A 24233-nucleotide genomic window follows, 5' to 3' on the forward strand; every position below is an offset into this window, starting at 1 on the left:
CTTCCACCTGGCAGTACCGGGGTTGTTGGTTCAAATCCCAACCACGGCACCACCTGCCTGGAGTTTGCATGTTCTCCCTGTGCCTGTGTGGGTTTCCTCCGGGTACTCCAGTTTCCTCCCGGTACTCCAGTTTCCTCCCACACTTCAAAGGCATGCTGGTAGGTTAATTGGCTCCTGTCTAAATTGTCCCTAGTATGTACCTTAGATTGTACGCTCCTCGGGGGCGGGCACTGATGTGAATGTACAATATATATGGAAAACGCTGCGTAAATTGACTGCGCTGAAGTCAAGTAACTGAAATTAAAAGAAAAAATTAGTAGCTCCCCCCAACCCCCATAAATACTCACCTGAGCTCAGTCTCGATACAGTGCTGTGCATGTCTGCAGCAGCTCTTCTCCCCTCTTCCCGCACTCACAGGCTTGGCTGATGTCAGCTTTTATTTTATTGTTGATGTGCAGAAAAAATGAGGTAATGGTGACAGCAAGGTTCTAGGCAAGGAGGAGAAGTTGATTGGTTGTCTGTGTTCGGGAGGGGGAGATGATACTTTTTTTTTTTTTTTTTTCTGTGCACGTCCCTATTACCCCCGGTTCACACCTGTGCGGGTTGCGTTTTGCACGGGCACGAGAGCCCATTCATTTGAATGGACTCCCATGACACGCAGGAAAGAAGTCCCTGCACTTCTTCGGAAAACGCAGCCGAGGTTCCCAATACGGTTGCGTTTTCCAGTGCGGGCGGCGTGCCATTAGAACTGACACCCACCCGCAAGTCCGCATTCCTCTGTGCGGGTGGTGCGGCTGCACGGATTTTCTTGCGGATCCGCAGCAGCACCACCCTAGGGTCAGAAAGATCCGTCCTGACTGCCCAGGTGACCACAAATCTTTATCCAAAAGCAATAAAAAGATGTCTGCCATTTACCTTTAACCTGTACTGAGAGAAATATATGGGACTATTACTGACCACCTTCTGAAGGTGCTATGTGATTGGCTGCGATGCTGAACCCCTGGCTTTAGTACTGCCAATACTCACCTTCTAAAACAATCTATTCATTGTAAAATAGAAATGAAAAGCAAAACATTTGTGTGTAGATATAAAAAACATTCTAAACACTTTTTTTTTCCCCCTTTTTTGTAAGTGATCACATTCCCTCTGTTCCTAGCTGCATAAAGAGGTGGAGGAGGAGAAACAACAGTCACTGGTCTTTCCAGTGTATGAATGTTGATGTTGCTGGAAATGGGGGGGGGGAGGGGCGTGCACGTCAGAAGTCTGATCATTGAGTTATCAGCACATCTACAGAACTGACCACACTGTGTTCTCATGCCTAGTGTGGTCAGTTTTTTTTTTTTTAAATAGGTAAACTGAGGGACTGGCAGGAGCACCAGGGATTTCACACAAAGGAAGCAATACAAAGAGTACAGGGTACTTCTTCAATGGAAATGTTGGGTTTATATTCTTTCATTTCAGAAAAGTCACAGTGAGGTCAGGAGTTTTTTCGTTGTTTTTTTTCGTTGTTTTTTTTCGTTGTTTTTTTTCGTTGTTTTTTTTCGTTGTTTTTTTTCGTTGTTTTTTTTCGTTGTTTTTTTTCGTTGTTTTTTTTCGTTGTTTTTTTTTTCGTTGTTTTTTTTTTCGTTGTTTTTTTTTTCGTTGTTTTTTTTTTCGTTGTTTTTTTTTTCGTTGTTTTTTTTTCCGTTGTTTTTTTTTTCCGTTGTTTTTTTTTTCCGTTGTTTTTTTTTCGTTGTTTTTTTTTCGTTGTGTGTTGGTTTTTGTTTTGTTCTTTTTCCTGGATCAGTAACCCAGTACCAAGGCAAAAATAATCAGGGTGATAGCCAGGCAGATGGCATTTTCAGAAAAGGAGGTTGGCAGTGGCATGGTCATTTTTCTCATGACGGATTTCCTTGAAATTGCCTTTCTTGTGTAAGATTTCAGTTTTTTTATGAATCCTAATCCAGCTGCTTTTATTTTCAGTTTCAAGCATGTGGTTTTTTTGCAGAGTTTTTTTTGGTTTTTTTAATAAACCGAGCGGCCCATTACCAGTGTGATTGTAGAGCGCAGCATTAAGTGGATCTCCGTTGTGATGGTGTGTTAGAATGGTCCGTTCTTCCCTTGTGCCTTGCCACACATGGCAGCCCTTGAACAATTCGATCTTAAATATAGATGTGAAATCTCACTGGCGTTCTATCTTCCCCGCAGTAGAAGTAGGTCATCCTCGGAAATCCCCGTTTCTAGGTTTTGTCCTAGTTAAAGTGAAACTATCCAGATTCATGAGCAGCAAAAAAACATCAAGTGTACTAAATAAACGATCTAAAAGGTTCGATCTCTTTTATTCTCACAGCTTAGTCTTATTAAACCATCCACTTAAAAAAAAAAAAAATGTTCGGCATACCTTACATCATGATTGTTTCCTTTCTGCTTTGTGTGTCTTTGAAGCATAATGAGCCTTTGAAAGTGTGTTGTGTTCAATTTCCACCCACAGGGCTCTGTTGCCTGAAGCTGGGTACACACATCCAAATTCGTCCGGTTCAGCAGGAACTGGCTGAATTTCGATCCGCGTATAGCCCTGTGTTCAACGGAAGCTGGTCCTGCTGGAAATCCAGCATTCAGTCAGCCGGGGGGGGGGGTCCCTACTGTCAGAATACAATAGCATAGAAGGGATATTCCTGGATCCACATCACTGTTATGGATGCAGGAAAATGTGAGGGTTTTTTTTTCTTTGTTTAGACCACTGGTTGAATGGGGGGAAAAAAAAACATCCTTACAAGGTTTCCCTGGAGGCCCTGCATAGCCACCCTAACATGTACATACTCCTAGACAGGACTTCATCTTTACATGGCACTTGGGGGCCATGCTGGGGGAGCCCTTGCCTCCCCTGGGGCCATGCTGGGGGAGCCCTTGCCTCCCCTGGGGCCGTGGTGGAATGCGTCCCCCTGGGGCCGTGGTGGATTGCGTCCCCCTGGGGCCGTGGTGGATTGCGTCCCCCTGGGGCCGTGGTGGATTGCGTCCCCCTGGGGCCGTGGTGGATTGCGTCCCCCTGGGGCCGTGGTGGATTGCGTCCCCCTGGGGCCGTGGTGGATTGCGTCCCCCTGGGGCCGTGGTGGATTGCGTCCCCCTGGGGCCGTGGTGGGGCCGACCATGCGCCCCCTGGGAGCGGCCATGCGCCCCCCTGTGGCCGTGCTGGGGGCGGCCATGCGCCCCCCTGTGGCCGTGCTGGGGGCGGCCATGCGCCCCCCTGTGGCCGTGCTGGGGGCGGCCATGCGCCCCCCTGTGGCCGTGCTGGGGGCGGCCATGCGCCCCCCTGGGGCCGTGCTGGGGGCGGCCATGCGCCCCCTGGGGCCGTGCTGGGGGCGGCCATGCGCCCCCTGGGGCCGTGCAGGGGCCGGCCATGCACTTCATAGGAGATGCATTAAGAATCATGCCACAAGTCTGGGTATGCTTTGATGAGAAGGTACAATAAAGGAAAACCACATTATATGAACTATTTGCTGGGAGCTTAGCATGAAGAGCAATGTTACACTGAGGGTTAAATACCGCTTTAAAACTAAACTTTGGTTACATAGAGACTTTTTTTGAAACATTGTTTCATTAAAAAAAAAAAACATTTTCTGTTTCTATTCTACAAATGCACAATAATGAACAAATGACAAAAAATGACAGTGATTTCCGTTTTTAATCCCTTATTAATAATGTAATTGTATCCAACAATTCCACTATTAAACAGATGGCACAGCAGATGGTAACTGGAGCCTGAAAGTGGTGTGTTTATCTGTAGCTTGAAGGTGTTTTTGTTTGTTTTTTGATCAGTGAAGCCTCCAGCCTGCATGTGATCAGTGTATGAGCTGACAGTGGTCACAAGATCAGAGTTCACTCTGATTGGTAGTTCTCCACTGTCTGTGGGGACCCTGGCTGTCAGCGACAGCAGGGATTGAGTGCCAGCAGCCTTGATGAGAGAATGTTTCTTAGGGCTCGTTCACACTTGACTGTTTTACCAACTCTTGCCAAATGCCCCTATAGCGTTTGGCAATCGTTGGTCCGGCGTTTGCGGAGCGTTTTTTTTTAACGCTCGGCAAACGCTCCGCATGCACAGTTCAGCGGCGGTTGCTAGGCGTTGGCCGAGCATCAAAAATGCCCCACAAACGCCTATAATGACGTTTGAATGGGGTTACCGCCCCGCAACAGCACCGCAAACGCCGGCCGGGCACCATAGACTAGAATAGGAGGCTTCAACGCCTCCTGACTCGACCAGAGGCGTCCGTTTTGACGCGACGCTAACGCTCCCATTAGAACAGCACCATGTGCTGCAATGTGCAGAATTGTCCGAGGCGTTTGGGAAGCTGTAAAAAACGCTTCCCAAATGCCTTTCTGCCACCTGCACACAACGCTAGTGTGAACGTAGCCTTGCTGTATCTTTGGCATGGAGCGTCTTGTTGGGGAATATTAGTGGTTTTAAAGCTTAATGCATGAAGGTATAAAAACCTGTGTCACAAACTGGCCCCCTCACCCCCCCCTTATACTTACCTGAGCCCCATCGATACCCAGCGCCATGCACAAGTGCTGCGGCTCTCCTGGCTTTGTCCCACCTCACCGGGCAGATCGATAGCAGCGGAAGCCATTCACTCCTCCCGTCAATCAACTCCAGGGACGAGGGAGCGGGGGTGGTGGGGGTGAGCTTTGCTGTCTGTTGATGGACGGGGCAGCTGAACTTGGGGGGGGGGGGGTGTTGAGTTCCACTGTCTGTTGATGTACAGGGCAGCGGAACTCAGGAGCGAGCCTGCACGAGTGCCCCTATGGGAGTTGGCTTCCAACAAGAGAGGAGGAGCCAGTAGCACCAGCGGGGGACCCGAGAAGAGGAGGATCAGGGCCACTCTGTGCAGTTTTATTGCACAGAGCAGCTAAGTATGACGTTTTGTTGTTTTTAAAGAAAAATAAATTCCTTTAAATCACTATAAAGATAAAGTCTACATTTCACGTATTTTGGATATAATATGAAGCACGGTCACCTACGGCTTCAACAACCAAACTGTCTATTTTTAATTGATTTCGGTGCTCCTCCCACACAGGGGATCATTCTTTGTGAATGACTATATTTCCCATCTCTCCCACCAGGGCAGAGGAGCTGCAGACTTTGCCGGCGATCCCTTTTTCCTCTTCACTGCTCTGTAGTTTGACGCGCTTCCTTTAGTAGGTCCGGACCTCTGTAGGGGCTTGGGGCAGCCATCGCAAGAGCCTGTGCATTGCGCCTTAGACGCACCGATCAAAGGTGCAATGCTCTGCAGGCCGCACTCTAAAAATGAGGAATTGCACATTGATCCTGAGATCGGTATTGCTGCATTCACTCCTTGTTTGCAAATGATGGAGAACTTCTTTACGGAACAGGCGGGCAGTAAGGGTTCATAACATGGCTGAGTGTTTTCTTACAGGCGTATGGACATGTTTGGCCACATTACTTTTTTTTTTTCTAGTGTTAATGGCCCCGGCTAATTCTGCTTTTTTTCTTTTTTTTTCTTTCCTGCTCTCTTTTCCAGGTGTGGGTGCAGCTGAGGCATCGCAAGGCCCCAGTGGGAGATGTCGGCAAAGGGCCTGGGAGCCGCGCGGCGCAGGAGGACGCGCTGCCGAAAGTGTGAAGCCTGTGTGCGCAGCGAATGCGGCGAGTGCCACTTCTGTAAAGACATGAAGAAGTTTGGCGGTCCGGGGCGCATGAAGCAGTCTTGTCTGAAGAGGCAGTGCACAGCGGTGAGTGTGGGGGGGGCGGGGAATAAACAGCAAGTTATCACAGACCGACGCTTACAGTGGAGTTCCAGTCTTTTTTGTGTTTAAGTCAGCAGCTACAAAAACAGTAACTTCTGGCTTTTAATAAACACACACTTACCTGTCCCGGGGTCCAGCGTTGTGCTCACCCGTGCCATCACTTCTCTCTCCGGAGCCGGCATCTCAACTGTGGGCAGCTTGTGGCTTCACAGCCAAGTGCGCGAGTCGCACTGTGCGTTCTGATTGGTCCGGCAGTCTTCTGGGACCTGTGACAGTTCCCAGGAGACTGTGGGAGGAAAGAGTGGGGGCCAAACTTCCGGCTCACTTCACCACGGCGAACTGAGCCAGAAGTGGGAGCGGGCACCTGTCAAAAAATAGGGGAGGAGGCAAACAAGTGGATCTTCCACTTTTGGGTGGAACTCCGCTTTAAGATCTAAAGTCTGGCTGTCTCACAGGTATTCATTAGAACAATTTATTTAACCACTTATTTATAAATGGCCCCCCGCATTCACTGCCTGTGCGCGGTCCCTAGGAGCACGCGGCGCTGCAATTCAGTGCTCGCTGTGTCCTCTGGACACAGCAGAACACCGATCGCTGTACGGGACCTGTGTGAGGTCCCAATTCATGTGATCCCTTATTGACCAATCAGTGATCACATGAATAGTAGTAAGCAAGATGTCACTTCCTAACACCATTGTTTACTACTAGTGAAATCTGTGAATGATCACATGGTACAAGGCTATTCGCAACAGCCCTGTACCATGTGACAAACTGTGACCAATCACAGCTCTCACAGTATTTCTCAATGGCTGCAGGAATGCAGCCAGAGAGAAGGAGAAATGATTGCTTTTATAGCCTTTATGGGTGTAAAAGCAATCCATGTAAAAAAAGAAAAAAATAAATCTTCATCACCCCCCACAAGTAGTACAGGGTCACTATGGTGACACTACTGCTAGGGTGACGGTATGCTAAAAAAAAAAAAAATATATATATATATATAAGTTTTTAAAAATTTATAATTTTTGGTTATAAACTAATTTGGGTTTTTTTTTTTTTTGGTTTTTTTTTTTACTAAAAAAAAAAAGCTGAATACATTTTGGCCAAGATTTATGAAGAAAGATTATTTATTTGCAAAATTTTATAAGAAAAACACTTTTTTTCAAAATGTTTGGAATTTTTCATTTATATAGCAAAAAAAAATAATCCCAGTGGTGAATAAATGCCACCAAAATAAGGTTTTATCTGTGTCAAAAAAATGCTAAATTCATATGGGTACAGTGTTGCATGACCGCGCAATTGTCATGCAAAGTGTGATAACGCTGAAAGCTGGCCTGGACAGGAAGGGGGTGAAAGTGTCCGGACAGGAAGGGGGTGAAAGTGTCCGGACAGGAAGGGGGTGAAAGTGTCCGGACAGGAAGGGGGTGAAAGTGTCCGGACAGGAAGGGGGTGAAAGTGTCCGGACAGGAAGGGGGTGAAAGTGTCCGGACAGGAAGGGGGTGAAAGTGTCCAGACAGGAAGGGGGTGAAAGTGTCCGGACAGGAAGGGGGTGAAAGCGTCCGGACTGGAAGGGGGTGAAAGCGTCCGGACCGGAAGGGGGTGAAAGCGTCCGGACCGGAAGGGGGTGAAAGCGTCCGGACCGGAAGGGGGTGAAAGCGTCCGGACCGGAAGGGGGTGAAAGCGTCCGGACCGGAAGGGGGTGAAAGCGTCCGGACCGGAAGGGGGTGAAAGCGTCCGGACCGGAAGGGGGTGAAAGCGTCCGGACCGGAAGGGGGTGAAAGCGTCCGGACCGGAAGGGGGTGAAAGCGTCCGGACCGGAAGGGGGTGAAAGCGTCCGGACCGGAAGGGGGGGGTGAAAGCGTCCGGACCGGAAGGGGGGGGTGAAAGCGTCCGGACCGGAAGGGGGGGGTGAAAGCGTCCGGACCGGAAGGGGGGGGTGAAAGCGTCCGGACCGGAAGGGGGGGGTGAAAGCGTCCGGACCGGAAGGGGGGGGTGAAAGCGTCCGGACCGGAAGGGGGGGGTGAAAGCGTCCGGACCGGAAGGGGGGGGTGAAAGCGTCCGGACCGGAAGGGGGGGGTGAAAGCGTCCGGACCGGAAGGGGGGGGTGAAAGCGTCCGGACCGGAAGGGGGGGGTGAAAGCGTCCGGACCGGAAGGGGGGGGTGAAAGCGTCCGGACCGGAAGGGGGGGGTGAAAGCGTCCGGACCGGAAGGGGGGGGTGAAAGCGTCCGGACCGGAAGGGGGGGGTGAAAGCGTCCGGACCGGAAGGGGGGGGTGAAAGCGTCCGGACCGGAAGGGGGGGGTGAAAGCGTCCGGACCGGAAGGGGGGGGTGAAAGCGTCCGGACCGGAAGGGGGGGGTGAAAGCGTCCGGACCGGAAGGGGGGGGTGAAAGCGTCCGGACCGGAAGGGGGGGGGGAGCGTCCGGACCGGAAGGGGGGGGGGGGAGCGTCCGGACCGGAAGGGGGGGGGGGGGGAGCGTCCGGACCGGAAGGGGGGGGGGGGAGCGTCCGGACCGGAAGGGGGGGGGGGGGGAGCGTCCGGACCGGAAGGGGGGGGGGGAAGCGTCCGGACCGGAAGGGGGGGGGGAAGCGTCCGGACCGGAAGGGGGGGGGGGAAGCGTCCGGACCGGAAGGGGGGGGGGAAGCGTCCGGACCGGAAGGGGGGGGGGAGCGTCCGGACCGGAAGGGGGGGGGGGGAGCGTCCGGACCGGAAGGGGGGGGGGGGGGGAGCGTCCGGACCGGAAGGGGGGGGGGGGGGAGCGTCCGGACCGGAAGGGGGGGGGGGAGAGCGTCCGGACCGGAAGGGGGGGGGGGAGAGCGTCCGGACCGGAAGGGGGGGGGGAGAGCGTCCGGACCGGAAGGGGGGGGGGGGGAGCGTCCGGACCGGAAGGGGGGTGAAAGCGTCCGGACTGGAAGTGATTAAAGTGACATTAAGACATGAAATTCTACTCTAGATTGTGCCAAGCTGGCCTAAACCTACTACTGTCCTTACAGAGCAATGTGGCTGCTTGGTCTGTTGTGATGGTCTGTTGTAGCATTACCTGCATACGATAAACAGCACTGTGTTCCAGCAGCTGTACGGGCAACTTCTGTCTGCTGTTAGATACAAAGTCCGCTTAGTTCTTCTCCACCATTCAAGGGAAGCCTTGTATTTTTATCATTGAATGCAAGGCTTTCTTTGATTGGCTGAGGTGGAGAGGCAGGTGGATGGCGTCCCAGTCTGTACCTTTTTTAGCATATAATTCTTGGACCGGGAGCAGCAAACACTTCCATACAGTTGACGGAGCTTGCGGTCCACCCTGCCGCATCAGAGCCTATTGGGTTCAGGAGGCATACCATGCCCACTCCTGCTTCTGATGACTGGACTATATCAATGGTGCCGGGGTCCTGGGGAAAGGGGGGGCTACAGAAACGCTGCTGGATGGGTAAAAACGTGGACCAAAGCAAAAATGCAACTAAAGGTTCCCCAGTGTAAGGGCTTTGTCACTGACAGCTTCCACTGTTTGCAGGAGAAGGTCACCCGTATCTAAGTCCACTGTCATATGAGGGTGTCTGGTATCCAGACATAATAAGGGGCGTATTGGAAGCAGTGCTCTAAGATCTTCTTTCCTCCACAGCCCGTACTCCCCCATACTGCAGTGTGTCTTCTCTGCGGAGATGCGGGGAAGGAAGACACCGCCCAGGATGAGGAACAGAAGTTTAATCTGTCGCTCATGGAATGTACCATTTGTAATGAGATTGTTCACCCCGGTTGTATCAAGGTAAGCCTCCCTCACCGAGTGAAGCGGCCTGTAGCATGCCTCTGGGCTTTCACATCCTCTGTTCCGTCTCTTACTTTTATGGCTTCTACCTTTTATTGTAATTGTTTCCCTTACACCCTCTCCACCCCCCCCCCCCTTTTTTTTTTTTTGTCTTTTTCTTCAGATGGGCAAAGCTGAAGCGGTTATCAACACAGAGATTCCCAACTGCTGGGAATGTCCGAGATGTAAGCGTGAAGGCCGGACATGCAAGGTGAAGTACCTGACTGGAGTTGGAAGGTGCAGCAAATTGGATCATGCTTTGCTGGGTTTTTTTTACTTCCTCTGGATCAACTGTGGGTATAGGATTGTGTATATGGGATTGTAGAAATGTTTTTTATTTTTTCCCCTTTTTTTATTGGTTGGACTTGACTTCAGTCCTGTTGTTGGGGTTTTTTTTTTTTTTTTTCAACCTGACTACCTATGTAGTGAGTTAGCAACCTGTGGTGGTCCACTTTCCTCATGTGGAGTGCTTCAAATGTGGCCTTCAACGTCACCAAAGGGGCTGAATATACAATTCGGTGAATATTCAGTGTCAGAGACAGCAGACACATAACAGGATAGAGTGCAAGACTACGAGAGATGGTCAGAGCCTGCGGTAGGGTACCGGAAGATGGTCAGAGCCTGCGGTAGGGTACCGGAAGATGGTCAGAGCCTGCGGTAGGGTACCGGAAGATGGTCAGAGCCTGCGGTAGGGTACCGGAAGATGGTCAGAGCCTGCGGTAGGGTACCGGAAGATGGTCAGAGCCTGCGGTAGGGTACCGGAAGATGGTCAGAGCCTGCGGTAGGGTACCGGAAGATGGTCAGAGCCTGCGGTAGGGTACCGGAAGATGGTCAGAGCCTGCGGTAGGGTACCGGAAGATGGTCAGAGCCTGCGGTAGGGTACCGGAAGATGGTCAGAGCCTGCGGTAGGGTACCGGAAGATGGTCAGAGCCTGCGGTAGGGTACCGGAAGATGGTCAGAGCCTGCGGTAGGGTACCGGAAGATGGTCAGAGCCTGCGGTAGGGTACCGGAAGATGGTCAGAGCCTGCGGTAGGGTACCGGAAGATGGTCAGAGCCTGCGGTAGGGTACCGGGAGATGGTGTTTGGAGCCTGCGGTAGGATATGGGAGATGGTGTTTGGAGCCTGCGGTAGGATACGGGAGATGGTGTTTGGAGCCTGCGGTAGGATACGGGAGATGGCGGTCGAAGCCTGCGGTAGGATACGGGAGATGGTGTTTGGAGCCTGCGGTAGGATATGGGAGATGGTGTTTGGAGCCTGCGGTAGGATACGGGAGATGGTGTTTGGAGCCTGCGGTAGGATACGGGAGATGGCGGTGGGAGCCTGCGGTAGGATACGGGAGATGGCGGTGGGAGCCTGCGGTAGGATACGGGAGATGGCGGTGGGAGCCTGCGGTAGGATACGGGAGATGGCGGTGGGAGCCTGCGGTAGGATACGGGAGATGGCGGTGGGAGCCTGCGGTAGGCGCCTACGGGAGATGGCGGTGGGAGCCAGGAGACCTATTACATGAAACTGCTAGAAACCACTGCTATAACAGGAGAATAGGGAAACACAGTTTAGTGTCTGCAGGGGCCCTGAGGGCTGCATAAGTGCCAAAGAGCTACATGCTTGATATCAGGGCCATAAACAGTCCATGAAAAAGGGGTGCAGCACAGGTTACGTCCTCAGTCTGTAGGGCAATTGGGGCTTGCATGTGCCATGGTCTGTTCTTTAAAGGTGGGATCCCTGTTGGTAACATTTCTAAGCTCCACGACAGGCTAGATCCAGGAACTCTGTGGGTCATCTTGTCTTGCAATCCCTGAATACACAGATCAGTGGGTTGCTACTGGAATTTCTCTTTTGTGGTGAATATACACAGGCCCGCTGCCTGATATATAGAAACAGGCTAACGTGTCTTATTCTTCCAGGACTCCCTGGATGGATCTGGGAAAAAACGTCCTGATAATGGTGAAGACGCTGTGCGGTGGAAACTGACGGACGATCCTGCTCCGGGTAAGAAGAAAACCGCAGATGAGAATCAGGGACATAAAAGGAAGAAGGAGAAAGAGCCGGTGCAGGATGCGGGACTGAAGAAGAAGGTAACGGAATGTGTAATGTGAAGCCACCGCTGAATGCAGTCATTAAAGTTGGAGTCCAAGATTTTATTTTTTACTTTGTTTCTCCCCCACAATTGAAACCCTATATATTAGCAGTCTGTATTTACCCTCTCCGTACTTCAGTGCTGGTCAACCATGCAAGTAGGGATCCAGCAAAGATGTAGGGCCTGTTCATACTTGTCTGTTTTTCTGCATTAAAACACAACATTTTTGTTGTATGGCTCAGGCCTAAAGTAAACATTTCAGTGTGCAATTTGGGGTCATAACAAAGTAGTGAGTAAGAGAGAGAACAGCATACCCATTAAATAAAAACCTATGTAAAAAAACACCACTCTGAGCCTGCAGTTGCTCTCACACACAACTTCCCAGAGTGGAAGTGCAGTCCCTCTGGTTGACTCCCTCCCCCCAGCCTTGGCCCCCTGGGACAAGTCACAAGTCCCAGGAGGCTGCAGGGCCATTCACAAAATGCGGTGCTAGCTTGCACATGCGCAGTGGGGAGTCAACTGTGGTTCCTCAGCTGCAGCTGACTCCTGTATCCAGGTTGGTGGCACCGAGGTCCTACAGCAGTAAGGAGAACCAGCTGTGTGAAGACCATGCTGGACCCCAGGCGCTGGTAAGTAGCTGACAGTATTTGGAACTGCTGACTTAAAACGCCAAACACAAATGAAATTTCTCTTTAACCACTTGCATGTACTGCGGGCGAGTGGTATGGGTGGGGCAGGTGACGTACTTGTACATTGCGGCTGGACTTCCGGGTTTGGGGCATGTATGCGCACAACCCTGCACAACCTCCGCCATGTTTCACAGTGGGGATGAGGTTTTGATGTCCGTGTGCTGTGCCTTTTTTTCTCCACACATAGTGTTGTGTGTTCTTCCCAAACAACTCAATCTTGGTTTCATCTGTCCACAGTATATTTTGCCAGTAGTGCTGTGGAACATCCAGGTGCTCTTTTGCAAACTTCAAACGTGCTGCAATATTCTTTTTGGACAGCAATGGCTTCCTCCGTGGTGTCCTCCCATGTACTCCATTCTTGTTTCATGTTTTCCTTATTGTAGATGTGTCAACAAAAATGTTAGCATGTGCCAGAGATTTCTGTAGGTCTGTAGCTGACACTCTGGGATTCTTCTTTACCTCATGCAGCATTCTGCGCTGTGCTCTTGCAGTCATTTTTACAGGACGACCACGCCTAGGGAGAGTAGCAACAGTGCTAAACTTCCTCCATTTGTAGACCGTCTGTCTTACTGTGGACACATGAACATCAAGGCTTTTGGAGATACTTTTGTAACCCTTTCCAGCTTCATGCAAGTCAGCAATTCTTGATCGTAGGTCTTCTGAGAGCTTTTTTCTGCGAGGCAAGGTTCACATCAGACAGTGCTTCTTGAAACCAGTAAACCCAAAACAGGTGTGTGTTTTTTAAGGGCAGGACAGCTGTCAGCAACACATCCAATATCATCACACTGATTGGAGTCAAGGTTGGCTCACTCCTGGCTCCAATTAGCTCTGGGAGAAGTCATTAAGCTAGGGCCTCACATACTTTTTCCTCCCTGCACTGTGAATGTTTACATGTTATGTGTAATTAAACCATGGCAACATCTAATGTATGTGTAGTATTATGTTCAGCAGACTGTGTTCTTCTATTGTTGTGACTTAGATGAAGTTCAGAGCACATTTTATGCCCAATTCATGCAAAACTCCACGTAATCCCAAGGGGTTCACATACTTTTTCTTGCAACTGTACCTTTCTAAATCATTCCTTCTCTTAAATCATTCAGTCATGTATGTTGCAGATGATTGTAACGTGAAGAGTGGAGGTGCTCAGGTTTTCTCACTGGTTTCTCTCTTACAGGTAAAGGCTGAGAAAGATAAGAAAATTAAAAAGGTGAGTGAGATCCCTGACCCCCATTGTGTCTTTTCCATATGAAGGTGTGAAATTACTTCTGTTTAGACATTTTTCTAATTGAATTTCACGACATTGATTTTTCGCTTTCTTTTTTTTTTTTGTGCAGGAACCTCAGACGCCAACGGAACCCACTCCAGTGCTGGACCGCTCCCACCAGAGAGAGAAGATCGAGCGCTTCAAGCAGATGTGTCAGATGTTGGAGAGGGCCCGCAGCACCACCTCTAGTTCCAGCTCAGATTCTGACTCCGATTCCGACTCCAAGGGCTCGCCGGGGAGCAGCGGCACAGGGGAAGGCGGAGAGGGTCGGACCTCGCGTGTCAGCTTCAGTACCAGCTCAGACGAGGAAGACGATAAAGGAAGCTCTGCAGATGGACAGAACGGCACCAGGAATGGCAAACAGAAGTCGCCCAGATCAAATTGCCGGGAGAAGGAAAACCGAAGAAGTGCGGGGGCTGCTGTTAAAAAGGGAACTTGTAGCAGAAATGCGGTACAACCCTTATCCAGGAGCCAACTCTTAAAAAGGCCGCTGGTCCCCTCTCCGCCAAAGCCCCCTCCCCTGCAGCTAGAGAGACATGTGGTACGACCCCCTCCACACAGCCCTGAACCAGACTCCCTTCCCTTGGACAGTGGAACGGACCATGTCATGCAGAGGGGGGTCTGGCTATCTGTGTTCAGGCACTTGGGACAGAAAGAGCTGTGTGTCTGTATGCGGGTGTGCCGAACCTGGAACCGGTGGTAAGCACTGAGTGCTATAATACAGGCTTTCTTTACCTCTGGGAAACTCTGAAATGTATGGAAGTAGTAATGAAGCAAAGAGAAAAAGAGGGGCCCCCTTACATCGATTCCTGTTCAAAGAAGCAAGCTGAACTCGCTGGAGGGGGGGAAATACCCTTGCAGTGGTTACTTCTGCCCACTGCATGGGTTACCAGCTCAGTTTGCCTAGGGGGATAATCAGTAGGGTGATGTACAGTGAAGGAAATGCGTATTTGCTCCCCGGCTGATTTGAATGTTCGCTCCTCACAAAGAAATGATCGATCTAAAAATCGAGTGTTCGGTTTATCGTAACACTGAGACAGAATAGCAACAACAAATTCAGCAGAAATGCGTCTAACAAATTATGACTGATTTGCATATTCATGAGGGAAATAAGTATTTGATCCCCTTCACAAAACATGACTTAGTACTTGGTGGCAAAAACCCTTGTTGGAAATCAGAGGTCAGATGTTTCCTGGAGTTGGCCCCCAGGTTCGCACACATCTCAGGAGGGATTTTGGCCCACTCCTCTTGGCAGATCCTCTCCAAGTCATTAAGGTTTGGAGGCTGACGTTTGGCAACTCGAACTTTCAGCTCCCTCCACAGATTTTCAATCGGATGAAGGTCTGGAGACTGGCTAGGCCACTCCAGGACCTTAATGTGCTTCTTCTTGAGCCGCTCCTTTGTTGCCTTGGCCGTGTGTTTTGGGTCATTGTCATGCTGGAACACTTATCCACCACCCATTTTCAATGCCCTGGCTGAGGGAAGGTTCTCACCCAAGATTTGACGGTACATTGCCCCGTACATCGTCTCTTTGATGCGGCGCAGTTGTCCTGTCCCCTTAGCAGAAACCCCCCCCCCCCCCAAAGCAGAATGTTTCCACCATGTTTCACAGTTGGGATCGTGTTCTTGGGGTCATAGGCAGCATTCCTCCTCCTCCAAATACGGTGAGTTGAGTTGATGCCAAAGAGCTCCATTTTGGTCTCATCTGACCACACTTTCAACCAGTCCTCCTCTGCATCATTCAGATGTTCAGTGGCAGACATCAGACGGTCCTGGACATGTGCTTTCTTGAGCAGAGGGACCTTGCGGGCACTGCAGGATTTCAGTCCTTGTCGGCGTAGTGTGTTACCAATTGTTTTCTTGGTGACTGTGGTCCCAGCTGCCTGGAGATCATTGACAGGATCCTCACGTGTAGTTCTGGGATGATTCCTCACTGTTCTCATGATCATTGACACTCCACGAGGTGAGATCTTGCATGGTGCACCAGACCTGGGGAGACTGACACTTGTTTTGTGTTTCTTCCATTTGTGAATGATTGCACCAACTGTTGTCACCTTCTCACCAAGCTGCTTGGCCATAGTTTGGTAGCCCAGTCCAGCCTTGTGTAGGTCTACCATCTTGTCCCTGACATCCTTGGACAGCTCTTTGGTCTTTGCCATGGTGGAGAGTTTGGAATCTGATGGTTTGATTGCTCCTGTGGACAGGTGTCTTTTATACAGGTAACACAATGAGATTAGCAGCACTCCCTTTAAGAGACTGCTTCTAATCTCAGCTTGCTACCTGTATGAAAGACACCTGGTAGCCAGAAATCCTGCTGAATGATAGGGGATCAAATCCTTCTTTCCCTCATGAACATGCAGATCAGTCATCATTTGTTAGACGCATTTCTGCTGAATTTGTTGTTGTATTCTGTCTCTCAGTGTTACAATACACCGAACATTCGATTTTTAGACCGATCAATTCTTTGTGAGGGGCGAACATTCAAAATCGGCAGGAGATTAAATAATAATTTCCTTCACTGTACTTCTCTTGCGTTGCTTTCCCACTTCAGCCAGTGCTCTTCTCCGCTGTCCATTGCTTGGCAATGTGAACGGGCCCTTGGTGGTGCCTTGTACAATATAGGACTGCTGGCCCTGCATTGTACAGGATGATGTCAGAGAGCGGGGGACTGGTCACAGAAGCAGGAGGAAGCCTACAAGACTGAGGTGTAAGGTAAGTACATCACCTTCTTTATGGGGGGGCATTACAAGGGTGTTTCCTTTTATTTAGTTTGGCTATAAAGCAAACGTTTCATGTGTGGCAACTTATAAAAACACGAGAATTTAAAGGAGGACTCCAGTCAAAACGATCATTTTGGCTGGAGCAGGTTAGATGGGAAACGGAGTTAGATTTTTGTTGCTGTCTGTATCCCTCTTGGGTAGGTTTCCCTTCACTTCCTTTTAGATAAACCAGATAGGAAGTGAAGAGAATCTCTTCAATGTGGACAGACGGCAACAAAAATCAGTTTAGTTGGCAGTGTGGGAAAGGGTTTGAACCCACACAGAAGTTCAACGTTTTTTTTTCAATATCGTTCCAAAATAGGGGCAAAACGTGATGATGGGATTTTAACTTTTTCTGCACTCTTGGGGAGAAGCATGCTTTAAAATGGAACTGTGGGCAAAGCAAAGTACACATATATTGCAGTCTGTAGCATTAATGCGGTGCTAAAGACAACACAAGATTTAATATATTGCAGCTTACCAACCATTAGATGTGATGGCTGCATTAGTTTTTAATTGCCATTTTCTTTTTAACCTGGTGATCCTGCCAGCAAGTCTGTTTTTTTTTCAACTTCCTTTACCAGACCAAACGGTCCAGACAAAAGGGGTTTTTGCCAAAACTGGAGAGTGTAAAACCTGGTGCAGCTCTTCACAGAAACCAACCAGCTTCCAAGTTTTATTGTCGCGTAATTGAACAAGCTGAAGTTAGAAGCTGATTGGCTCCCATGCACAGCTGCACCAGATTCTGAGTGCTCCAGTTTTAGTAAATCTCCCTCAAAGTGTCAGTTAAAGGGTTGAGACCGCTGACAGTGGTGCTTACAATGATCCGCTTTTATTTATGTATAACCTCTATCCCAGATAGGAAAAAAATCAGCTGCTATAACTGCTTGAAAAATGTTAGCTGGAGTTCAGCTTTCATTTATTAGACAAAATGAAATATAATTTGTTAGACAAATGGATCTAAATCTGCTCCTCTAACAAATTAAATTCCATTTTGTCTAACAAATGAAAGCTGAACTCCAGCTATCATTTTTCAAGCAGTTACAGCAGCTGATTTTTTCCTAACTGCTTGAAAGATGATAGTTGGAGTTCAGCTTTCATTTTTTAGACAAAATGGAATTTAATTTGTTAGAGGAGCAGATTTAGATCCATTTGTCTAACAAATTATATTTCATTATGTCTAATAAATGAAAGCTGAACTCCAGCTAACATTTTTCAAGCAGTTATAGCAGCTGATATTTTCCTATCTGGGATACAGGTTATACATAAATAAAAGTGGATCATTGTAAGCATGTGGATGGAGAGGGGGGGGGGGGGTGTTAGTGTTAGGCAAATGGATCTAAATCTGCTCCTCTAACACTACCCCCCTCCCCCCCATCCACATGCTTACAATGATCCGTTTTTATTTATGTATAACCTGTATCTTAGATAGGAAAAAATCAGCTGCTATAACTGCTTGAAGAATGCTAGCTGGAGTTCAGCTTTCATTTGTTAGACAAATTGGAATGTAATTTGTTAGACAAATGGATCTAAATCTGCTCCTCTAACACTATCTCCACCCAGAGTAGAGCCACCCTTAGAAAGGAAATGCGTTTACCAGTAAAACCTTTTTCATTTTGGATCGAGTTCAGGAGGGTTATAAACCCTGTAAAGGTTTTTTGTTTTTTTTTTTTTCACCATCTGTGTTCCATTGGGGCCATTTCCCCTGACTTGTGTCCCATAGCCAAAACAGGAAGTGTGAGGAAATCTCTACAATATGAGGGGATCCCTGGTTGTCGCTAGATCTAGCACCCCTATTGAAGGACACTTTGAAAGCCCCTTAATACCGGAAAACCCATCACCGGCTCTTAAAGCTGGTAGCACGCTCACCGAGGCGCCTCAAACTTTCTAAACAATGAGCCAGGTTACTGTCTTCAAACTTTGGGGGACCAAACTGTGGCCGTCAGGAGAAAAAAAATGTTTTGACATAAGTGGGGAGGGAACAATGCTCCATTTTTAAATACTAGTCACCGCATAGTGAAGTGATATAAACTACTCAGAAAATTGAAACCATTAAAAAAAAAAGTGTGACATGCATTTATAGAAATGACAGTGTATAAAAGTAGGGGCAATCTGAAGACTTCTAATGTGACCCTAAAAATCATAAATATAATACAGATGAATGAGTGCAAAACACCACCGTACATTGACATATCTGGACCATTAGCAGCGCATGTGCATACAATAATAACACAACTTACAAGTGATAAAACTGTATAGATAAGTAAATAAAGTCCATTCCAGCATTTCTCAACCAGGGTGCCTTGAGGCTTCTTCAGGGGTGCCTTGAGGCTTCTTCAGGGGTGCCTTGGCAGAATGTCAAAAAATTGCCCAAAACTTGTACACTAGCCTGCCTTTTAGTTACACAAAGCCACAGGTATTCATTACTGGCACATAGAAACCAATATGATTTTTCTAGCCACCGCCATCCTGACAGCCAATGACATCATCAGTTGATAAGGAGGATGTCAGCTGCGTACACAGCATCCTAGTTTGGTCATCCCCTGCTTCTCTCTCAGTGCTGGGGTCACATGAGCGGGAGAGGAGAAACACTGGAATAATAATCAGTACCAGTGTGCAGAAGTGTATTTGCTTTGAAAGAAGAAATCACCTCTAATGTTGGGTGCCCTCTGTGTGTGGATGTTGTGTTTATACAAAACTATGAGAATAGTTTTTCACATTTTAGAATGGGGTGTCTCAAGACTATCCATAATTTTAAAGGGTGCCCTGGGCCTGTCCATAATTGTATAGGATGCCTTGGGCCTGTCCATAATTTTAAAGGGTACCCTGGGCCTGTCCATAATTTTAAAGGGTACCCTGGGCCTGTCCATAATTTTAAAGGATGCCCTGGGCCTGTCCATGATTTTAAAGGGTGCCCTGGGCCTGTCCATGATTTTAAAGGGTGCCCTGGGCCTGTCCATGATTTTAAAGGGTGCCCTGGGCCTGTCCATGATTTTAAAGGGTGCCCTGGGCCTGTCCATGATTTTAAAGGGTGCCCTGGGCCTGTCCATGATTTTAAAGGGTGCCCTGGGCCTGTCCATGATTTTAAAGGGTGCCCTGGGCCTGTCCATGATTTTAAAGGGTGCCCTGGGCCTGTCCATGATTTTAAAGGGTGCCCTGGGCCTGTCCATGATTTTAAAGGGTGCCCTGGGCCTGTCCATGATTTTAAAGGGTGCCCTGGGCCTGTCCATGATTTTAAAGGGTGCCCTGGGCCTGTCCATGATTTTAAAGGGTGCCCTGGGCCTGTCCATGATTTTAAAGGGTGCCCTGGGCCTGTCCATGATTTTAAAGGGTGCCCTGGGCCTGTCCATGATTTTAAAGGGTGCCCTGGGCCTGTCCATGATTTTAAAGGGTGCCCTGGGCCTGTCCATGATTTTAAAGGGTGCCCTGGGCCTGTCCATGATTTTAAAGGGTGCCCTGGGCCTGTCCATGATTTTAAAGGGTGCCCTGGGCCTGTCCATGATTTTAAAGGGTGCCCTGGGCTTGTCCATGATTTTAAAGGGTGCCCTGGGCCTCTCCATGATTTTAAAGGGTGCCTCGGGCCTCTCCATGATTTTAAAGGGTGCCTCGGGCCTCTCCATGATTTTAAAGGGTGCCTCGGGCCTCTCCATGATTTTAAAGGGTGCCTCGGGCCTCTCCATGATTTTAAAGGGTGCCTCGGGCCTCTCCATGATTTTAAAGGGTGCCTCGGGCCTCTCCATGATTTTAAAGGGTGCCTCGGGCCTCTCCATGATTTTAAAGGGTGCCTCGGGCCTCTCCATGATTTTAAAGGGTGCCTCGGGCCTCTCCATGATTTTAAAGGGTGCCTCGGGCCTCTCCATGATTTTAAAGGGTGCCTCGGGCCTCTCCATGATTTTAAAGGGTGCCTCGGGCCTCTCCATGATTTTAAAGGGTGCGTTGGGACTGTCCATAATTTTAAAGGGCGCGTTGACTGAAAAATGTTTGAGAAACACTGGTCCATTCCACTAAAAATATAATAGCGGTGAAAAAAACTGCTGAAAACATCCACAAACAGTAGTGTTAGAAGTCCATCTTCCCAATCCAATTCCAAGGTGGATATTTAAACTTTCAATGAGTGACCTCGCTAACCGTGAGAGAATGGCACTTCCGTCGGGGGGGGGATAGGAGGTGGATCTCGGTTGTCGTGTGGTCCAACTCTGATGCGTTTCGTCACCTGACTTCAAAGGGTTCCCCATTGAAGTCAGGTGATGAAATGCGTCGGTCAGATCGCACGACAACCGGGACAATCGATTCTACCTCATTTCCCCCTCCAGAAGTGACGTTCTGCTCGCGGTTAACGCAGTCAGGTGGGTGGGACGTAGCTGATGCGGCAGACTACACCATTGCGGGATGATCATTGTTTGGCATGTATTCAACTCCTATTTGTGAGTTTGTTTTGAGCACGAGGTGTTGTGGGGCCAAGTCTGCATCCTTCTTATGAGTTTATATATCCACCTGGTGATCTGATTGGGAAGGACTTTTTTTGTGGACTTCATCAGTATTTTTCACTGCTATTCTGTTTTTAGTGGAATGGACTTCATTTACTTATCTTATAGTTTTATCACTTGTAATTGTGGTGGCTTTGTATGCACATGCGCTGCTAATGGTCCAGATATTTAAATGCCCTATTTTTGCTATTATAAGAATTGTGCCCCATTGTTGGTGTCAGTGGGAGGAATAGTGCCCCATAAATTGTCAGTGGGAGGAATAGTGCCCCATAAATTGTCAGTGGGAGGAATAGTGCCCCATCATTGGTGTCAGTGGGAGGAATAGTGCCCCATCATTGGTGTCAGTGGGAGGAATAGTGCCCCATCATTGGTGTCAGTGGGAGGAATAGTGCCCCATCATTGGTATCAGTGGGAGGAATAGTGCCCCATCATTGGTATCGGTGGGAGGAATAGTGCCCCATCATTGGTATCGGTGGGAGGAATAGTGCCCCATCATTGGTATCGGTGGGAGGAATAGTGCCCCATCATTGGTGTCGGTGGGAGGAATAGTGCCCCATCATTGGTATCGGTGGGAGGAATAGTGCCCCATCATTGGTGTCGGTGGGAGGAATAGTGCCCCATCATTGGTATCAGTGGGGGGAGGAATAGTGCCCCATCATTGGTGTCAGTGGGAGGAATAGTACCCCATCATTGGTGTCGGTGGGAGGAATAGTGCCCCGTCATTGGTGTCGGTGGGAGGAATAGTGCCCCGTCATTGGTATCGGTGGGAGGAATAGTGCCCCGTCATTGGTGTCAGTGGGAGGAATAGTGCCCCATCATTGGTATCAGTGGGGGGAGGAATAGTGCCCCATCACTGGTGTCAGTGGGAGGAATAGTACCCCATCACTGGTGTCAGTGGGAGGAATAGTGCCCCATCACTGGTGTCAGTGGGAGGAATAGTGCCCCATCATTGGTGTCAGTGGGAGGAATAGTGCCCCATCATTGGTGTCAGTGGGAGGAATAGTGCCCCATCATTGGTGTCAGTGGGAGGAATAGTGCCCCATCATTGGTGTCAGTGGGGGGAATAGTGCCCCATCATTGGTGTCAGTGGGAGGAATAGTGCCCCATCACTGGTGTCAGTGGGAGGAATAGTGCCCCATCACTGGTATCAGTGGGAGGAATAGTGCCCCATCACTGGTGTCGGTGGGGGGAATAGTGCCCCATCATTGGTATCGGTGGGGGGAATAGTGCCCCATCATTGGTATCGGTGGGGGGAATAGTGCCCCATCATTGGTATCGGTGGGAGGAATAGTGCCCCATCGTTGGTGGGAGTAATTGTGCTCCATTGTTGGTGTCGTTGGGGGTAATAGTGCTGGCTGGCTGCTCAGCACCTGAACCAGAAGTGAGTGGAGACTCGGAAGCACTGGAGTACGAGTGATTTCTAGTTTCCAGGGGCATTGGGCAGGTATTGTATACACATAATTGCAGTCACAATATCCGCCGTCCCCGGACCCCGCATTGGCTATATCCGCCGTCCCCGGACCCCGCATTGGCTATATCCGCCGTCCCCGGACCCCGCATTGGCTATATCCGCCGTCCCCGGACCCCGCATTGGCTATATCCGCCGTCCCCGGACCCCGCATTGGCTATATCCGCCGTCCCCGGACCCCGCATTGGCTATATCCGCCGTCCCCGGACCCCGCATTGGCTATATCCGCCGTCCCCGGACCCCGCATTGGCTATATCCGCCGTCCCCGGACCCCGCATTGGCTATATCTGCTCTCCCACAGTACACAGAACATGGAAATGCAATTATTTTAGTAAATATAAACTGCTAAATACCTTTTCTCATCAGCAGTATATAGCAGTCTTGTAACTTCTATCAGTGTCCAGCAGAGCACTGGTTGAAGCATGTAGAAGGAATTTTCTTTCTGATCTAGGAGGATGCAGAACCCTTGACCTCTGGACAGCACTGATTGGCCCTGTGCTGATCACGTACTCTCCCAAGAATTAAAAAAAAAAAATCTTCAGCAAAACACCAAACTGAGCATGTGCAGAGTGTCTCCACACCCTATGCCTTATCAGGAGATAAGAGGGCGACACTGGAAGAAGGGGAGGATCAGAGAAGACAGGATCAAACAGTCTTTTTACACAATGCAGAGGATTAACCCCTTAGGTTCCACAGTGAGTATAACAAGCACGCTTTACTGCATCTACAGAATGATTGTACTGTTGGGGGTTCAGTAACACTTTAAGGTACACCAAGCCAGTGAAGGGCAGTCTGGGCAGACTTTTTCTGTTTTCTTTGTCTGGAAGAATCATTTTTTTGTTCATAGTGATGTCATAGAGGTGCAGCCGGTCTCTTTGCCTCTGACAGGTGGGGAGCGGGTACAAGTTTTATTTGGCTGGCACGTGTATCCAGCAGAGGTAGGCTGGCATTGGATTTGGAAGCGGCGGTCCTTCTTTTTCCTCGTATGGTGACCCCTGACTAATGGGACACTTCCTCTGTCACGGCAGGTGCTGCGATCGACGCCTCTGGACTTCCATAGACTTGAGCAGGCGGAAATCAATCACCCCTCCAATGCTGAGTGGTATAGTCCGACGACAGCCTGTCAGACTAGACCTGAGCTGGACCAACATATCTGAGAAACAGCTGACCTGGCTGATACACAGACTGCAGGGTGAGCGATGGGGGGTGTAAGGAAATGGAATTAGGAGGGGGGTGACTTTTCTGTGCTCATTCTTGTCATTCTCCTCCATCCAGGATTAAAGGAGCTCCTATTGGCTGGATGTACGTGGGGCGCAGTCTCCTCTCTCTGTACGGCCTCCTTCCCCTGCCTGTCTCTGCTGGACCTCGGCTGGGTACAGGGCATGAAAACCTCCCACCTCCGAGAGCTGCTCTCACCTCCCTCCACCGACTGCAAGACAGGTGAGTGTCCCTCCCATTGATTGGCTAGATCACTGCATCTGCTTTTACCCTAGGTTCACATCTGTGGGGGTGGTGCTGCTGTGGATCCACATGAAAATCCGTGCAGCTGCACCACCCGCACAGAGAAATGCGGACCCGCGGGTGGGTGCCATTAGTCCTGTATTGGTGACAGTCAGCTCCCCCCCCCCCCGTGTCAGAATGCCTGCCGGTGTCCCACTATAAGTTGCTGATTGTCGCCATTACTAGTATAGAAGAAAAAAACTTCCAGTATGTATACCACCATTTGTAGATGATGCTGTAAATTTCACGTAAACCAATTAATTTACACGTTAGCAAAGACGTGGAGCAGAATACATTTTGGCCTAAAATTATGACTAAATTAGGTTGTTTTTTTTCCTTTTTTTTTTCAATTTTTACTGGACATGTTTTATATCAAAAAGCCAAAAAAAAAAAAAAAAAAAAAAAAATATATATATATATATATATATATATATATATATATATATATATATATA

General features: G+C 49.2%; 1 protein-coding gene across 1 annotated transcript in view; it reads left to right on the plus strand.

Annotated features, from left to right (window-relative positions):
* FBXL19 (F-box and leucine rich repeat protein 19) overlaps positions 1-24233 on the plus strand; it is a 41973-nt gene that overhangs the window by 5551 nt on the left and 12189 nt on the right. Inside the window, exons 3-10 of the mRNA XM_089657848.1 lie at positions 5517-5724; positions 9352-9495; positions 9659-9745; positions 11439-11609; positions 13475-13507; positions 13635-14263; positions 23307-23470; positions 23554-23718. Coding sequence (XP_089513974.1) covers positions 5557-5724; positions 9352-9495; positions 9659-9745; positions 11439-11609; positions 13475-13507; positions 13635-14263; positions 23307-23470; positions 23554-23718 — 1561 coding nt within the window. The 5' untranslated portion in view covers positions 5517-5556. The remainder of the gene's footprint in view (positions 1-5516; positions 5725-9351; positions 9496-9658; positions 9746-11438; positions 11610-13474; positions 13508-13634; positions 14264-23306; positions 23471-23553; positions 23719-24233) is intronic.

Source organism: Staurois parvus, unplaced genomic scaffold (genome assembly GCF_062004578.1).
Source record: "Staurois parvus isolate SC_StPar_1 unplaced genomic scaffold, SC_StPar_1.0 ptg001035l, whole genome shotgun sequence".
NCBI lineage: Eukaryota > Metazoa > Chordata > Amphibia > Anura > Ranidae > Staurois > Staurois parvus.